This window comes from Chrysochloris asiatica, unplaced genomic scaffold, assembly GCF_000296735.1.
Source record: "Chrysochloris asiatica unplaced genomic scaffold, ChrAsi1.0 scaffold00016, whole genome shotgun sequence".
NCBI classification, from domain to species: Eukaryota; Metazoa; Chordata; class Mammalia; order Afrosoricida; family Chrysochloridae; genus Chrysochloris; species Chrysochloris asiatica.
This window is the reverse complement of record NW_006408534.1, coordinates 25016215-25020723: the sequence shown is the minus strand read 5'-3', so window position 1 is coordinate 25020723 and position 4509 is coordinate 25016215. Positions and strand designations below refer to the sequence as shown.

General features: G+C 34.6%; 1 protein-coding gene across 1 annotated transcript in view; it reads right to left on the bottom strand.

The window, feature by feature from the left end:
• Positions 1-789: 789 nt before the first annotated feature.
• WDR35 (WD repeat domain 35) overlaps positions 790-4509 on the bottom strand; it is a 103116-nt gene continuing 99396 nt past the window's right edge. The window contains exons 23-24 of the mRNA XM_006835310.1: positions 1244-1484; positions 790-940 (exon numbers count right to left, since the gene is read on the bottom strand). Coding sequence (XP_006835373.1) covers positions 790-940; positions 1244-1484 — 392 coding nt within the window. The remainder of the gene's footprint in view (positions 941-1243; positions 1485-4509) is intronic.

The window sequence follows — 4509 nt, the reverse complement described above, 5'->3', positions numbered from 1 at the left end:
TTTCTCTCTAATGATAATGAATTTAAACACACACACATCAAAGAAGAAAAGTTCCCTACAGCACATAGTTGCTTAAATGAAGGGGTCAACATAGTGGTATTATTTCAACTGTAACTATACTCAAAATGAATATTTTGAATTGAAATTTATGTCACTATAAATAAAGAAAAGTTTTTTGCATAATAAGAAGACTAAATACCATCTTCTGGAAGAGACTAAAGGGTAGATTTTAATAATTTATAGAATAAAATTGCTAGCAGCTATTAAAACTGTAACAAGCTATCTTAACATGCCTTCTCCCTTCTGAGAATAAATTCTAGAAGCATTAACACTTAAAGTAAACAGAGCTAGAAATAGGGCTCATTTCAGTACTAAAAGTGTCAACCTTCCTATAATACAGGGCATATCACTCTCGAAATCCAACTGTAACCCATTCCCGTTTTAATTCCCTTATCCCTCCCCAAAGGTATTTTTTTTCTTCTTTTATTATGAATTAGTAACTGTGACACTATGAAAAATACATGTTTGGAATCTTTCCATAGTATAATATAGCCAACCATAAGATAGATTAGATATAAAAATAAGATCAATTATCATAAATTACATATTAAGACCAACCTCATTATTTCATACCTATACTTTAGTATAAACATTTATATGATCATATTATTAACATATAATTTTGTATAAAAAGAAAACCATGAAATGAGATGATTTTCATATGTTTAGAGTAACTGACCAGTACTACCTATGTTTATATGCTACATATATTTCACAATTAAATACAACTTATCCAACTGAACTATGGCACAGGGGACAGAAGTTGTAGTTTCTTATTTCCTGAGCCAGAACACAGTGCTTACACACACTGCACATCCAGAACTGATATTCAGTGATCGGGCTTCCAGTGGCAACACATGTTGGCAGTTTTCCTTCCCCACTGTAAAAATAAAAGTAAAAACAATGAAACATACCTCAAAACATAAAATTAGATGAATTTAATTTAGCTATTACTCTAAAATGGAAAATAGAGAAAAGCTCATGATCTACTTCAAATACAATATTCTAACAATGAGTAAATAAGCACTATTACATTTGTAAGGCTAAATAAAATAGGGTAACTTCCAAAATTTAGTGATTATCATGCTATTATATTCATACATGCATACATACATATATAGGACATTAGAAGTGCAAGCATTTAATAAACTAGAAAGGCATTTACTAATTACAATGAGCCTACCCTTCAAGAAGGCTGTCCATTTCAGACTTTCTGTTGTCTTTTGGAGTATGTTTGGTGAAGATTTCTAGAGCAAGATCTTCATATTGCTGTTTCTGTTCTGGACTGAGTGTTTCTAAAGATTCCAGTTTAATAAAAGCTTTTGAACAGGTACCAAAAGCTCTACTAGCACAGGCACAGACTGCTAACAGAGAGTAAATCTCCACAGCGGGGATCATATCTTCATAGTCTCGCAGGTGAAGAGCTGGCAAACATAGGACAATGGGGATTTTTTAAACTAATCATAATTTCATGAACATTCATGGACAAGAATTCATGTTCAGATGTTTTAGTTTAACTTACATGAACATTAACAAACTTATAAAACAAGATGACAGATGGAGAACCAGTAGAAGGAAGGTGGTTACATACTCTCCAAGGTTCCTTTAAGCCAGATTACAGCTCAGATCTCATGAAAATAACCACCACCAAACAATTCACACGACTGTGCCACTTAGAAATACACATTTTTCCTCTGAATAATTTAGAAAGTTCTGTGGCACCCCAGAAAAAATTAATTAACATTGTACTATGTTAGTCATCGAGTTCTGGTGCAGTGCTACAGTTAGATGCGCTGGACTGCAAGGTCATTTGAACTGCAAGATTGGTGGTTCAAGCTCACCAGCCACTCCTCGGAAACCCTATACAGGGTCGCTATGGGTCAGAACCGACTTGACAGCATTTAACAACAACAATGTTAGTCATAATTCTCATTATGTTTCTTTTTGCTAGTAAAAGGCAAAGAGGTATGAAATCATGTTTTTTATTTTTGTTTCTTTGAACAGACTATTGCTTTTTAATTTGTTTTAAGGAAACAATAGGGACTTTGGGAACAGACATGAAAATGAGCCTCTGAGCTGTTTTCAGACTACTTATTTTAACAACTATAGTATCTTATTTTTAAATTTTCTATACTGAATCAATAATCTCTTTTAAAAAAAAGTATTAGAGTTATTACCAAATTTGCAACCAGTTATAACTTTATCTTCTCTAGACTTTGCAATACCTTACTCTATTTAACTAGTCGAAACTTCATAAGACAGTGAAGGTTAAAATAGCACACTCAGGTGTCTCATGATTGTTGCTGTTGTGAGCCATTGAATCAGTTCCGACTCAGGATTCTGTGTACTGTTTATGAGAGCAGCTGGTGTGTTTGAACTGCCTACTGTGAGGTTACCAATACAGTGCCAAACATCAGATTCCTATAAATTGGCTTCGGGGTCAGGTGTTTCAAATAAAGCTTAGTGAAAGAACTTTATAGAAATATCTTCATTTCATTATAATAAAGAATATTCTTTAATTTCATATCTGGACCTAAAAAGTTCACAGGCAATAATGTGCAGAGCAAACAGATCAGATCATTTTATCACTGAAAGATAAAAATAATCAATGCATATACATATGGGAACCCTCTACTAGTAGGTAAAGAATCTCAAGTTAAAAGCCTATTTTATCTTTCAGTCTAACTCTAAAAGTTATGCATAAACTGTTAAACACTATCTTAAGCAGTATATAATGTTGTTGTTAAGTGCTGTCAAATCAATTCCAACCCATAGCAACCCTCTCTCTATAGGGTGTCCAAGGAGTAGCTAGCTGGTAAGCTTGAATCATCAACCTTGCAGTTCAAACGACTTCATAGTCTGATGCATTATCTCACTGCACCACACCAGGACTCCAGTATATAATGTATATTACATTAATCAGTTAAAATTAAGTAGAAAAAAAATTATAATCCCATTGCTAATGATTAAAAAAAAAAAAAAAAAGGAATAAACTGAAAGAGAAACATCCATAGAATTTGTTGTTGTTAGGTGGCATAGAATTGGTTCCGAATCACAGTGACTCTTCTATACAACAGAACGAAACATTGCCTAGTCCTAAACCAGCCTCACAATTGTTATTTTGAGCTCATTGTTGCTGCCACTATTTCAACCCATCTCATTGAGGAGTGTCTGCTTTTTCACTGACCCTCTACTATGCCCTTCTTCAGGGACAGTCCTTCCTCATAACATGCCCAAAGTATGGGAGATGAAGCCTTGCCACCCTCACTTCTAAGAACATTCTGACTGCACTTCTTCCAAGACATATTTGTTTCATCTTCTGGTTGTCCATGGTTCTTTAAATATTTTTCACTAACACCATAATTATAAAACTTTACTCGCATGGGATATCAAAGATATTGTCTGATGATTTTCGCATTCCGTTGGGTGACCTCTCTTTGGATTGGACACAAATACAGATCTCATCCAATCAGTTGGCCAGATAGTTCTCTTTCAAATTTCTTGGCATAGATGAGTGCCTCCAGTGCTGCCTCACTTTCTTGAAAGATTTCAGTTTTTATTCCATGGATTCCTGCAGCCTTATTCTTTGCAAATTCCTTCAATGCACATTGGATTTCCTCCTTCAGTATCACTGGCTTTTGATCATATGCTACCTCTTGAAATGGTTCAACATTAACCATTTCCTTTCGGTACAGTGACTCTTGTGTATTCCTTCCATCTTCTCTTGATGCTTTCAGCATCATTCAATAATTTGCCCAGAGAATCATTCAACAATGAAAGTCGAGGCTTGAATTTTTTTCTTCAGTTCCCCCAGCTTGAGAAATGCTGAGTGTGTTCTTCATTTTTGGTTTTCTAACTCCAGATCTTTGCACATTTTGTTGTAATATTTGACCTTGTCTTCTCGAGCTGACCATTGAAATTTTCTGCTCAGCTCTTGGACCTCCTCATTTCTTCCATTTGCTTTAGCATCTCTATGCTGGAGAGCAATTTTCAGTGCCTTTTCTTACATCATTTTGATCTTTTCTTTCTTTCTTGTCTTCTTAATGATTTTTAGCTTTCTTCATGTATGATGTTCTTGATGTCATTCCACAACTCTTCTGGTCTTTGGTCTTTAGTGCTTAATGTATCAAATCTGTTCTCGAGATGATCTCTAAATTCAGGTGGGATATATTCATGGTCATATTTTGGCTCTTGTGGACTTCATTTTTTTTCTTCAGGTTCAGTTTGAATTTGCATATGAGCAATTTATGGTCTGTTCTACAATCTGCCCCTAGCCTTGTTTTGACTGATGGATACTGAGTTTTTCCACCGTCTCTTTCCACATATGTAGTCAATTTGATTTCTGTGTATTCCATCTGGTGAGGTCCATGTGTATAATCATCTCTTATGCTGTCTAAAGAAGGTATTTGAAATGAACAAATTATTGATTTTGCAGAATTCTATCATGCG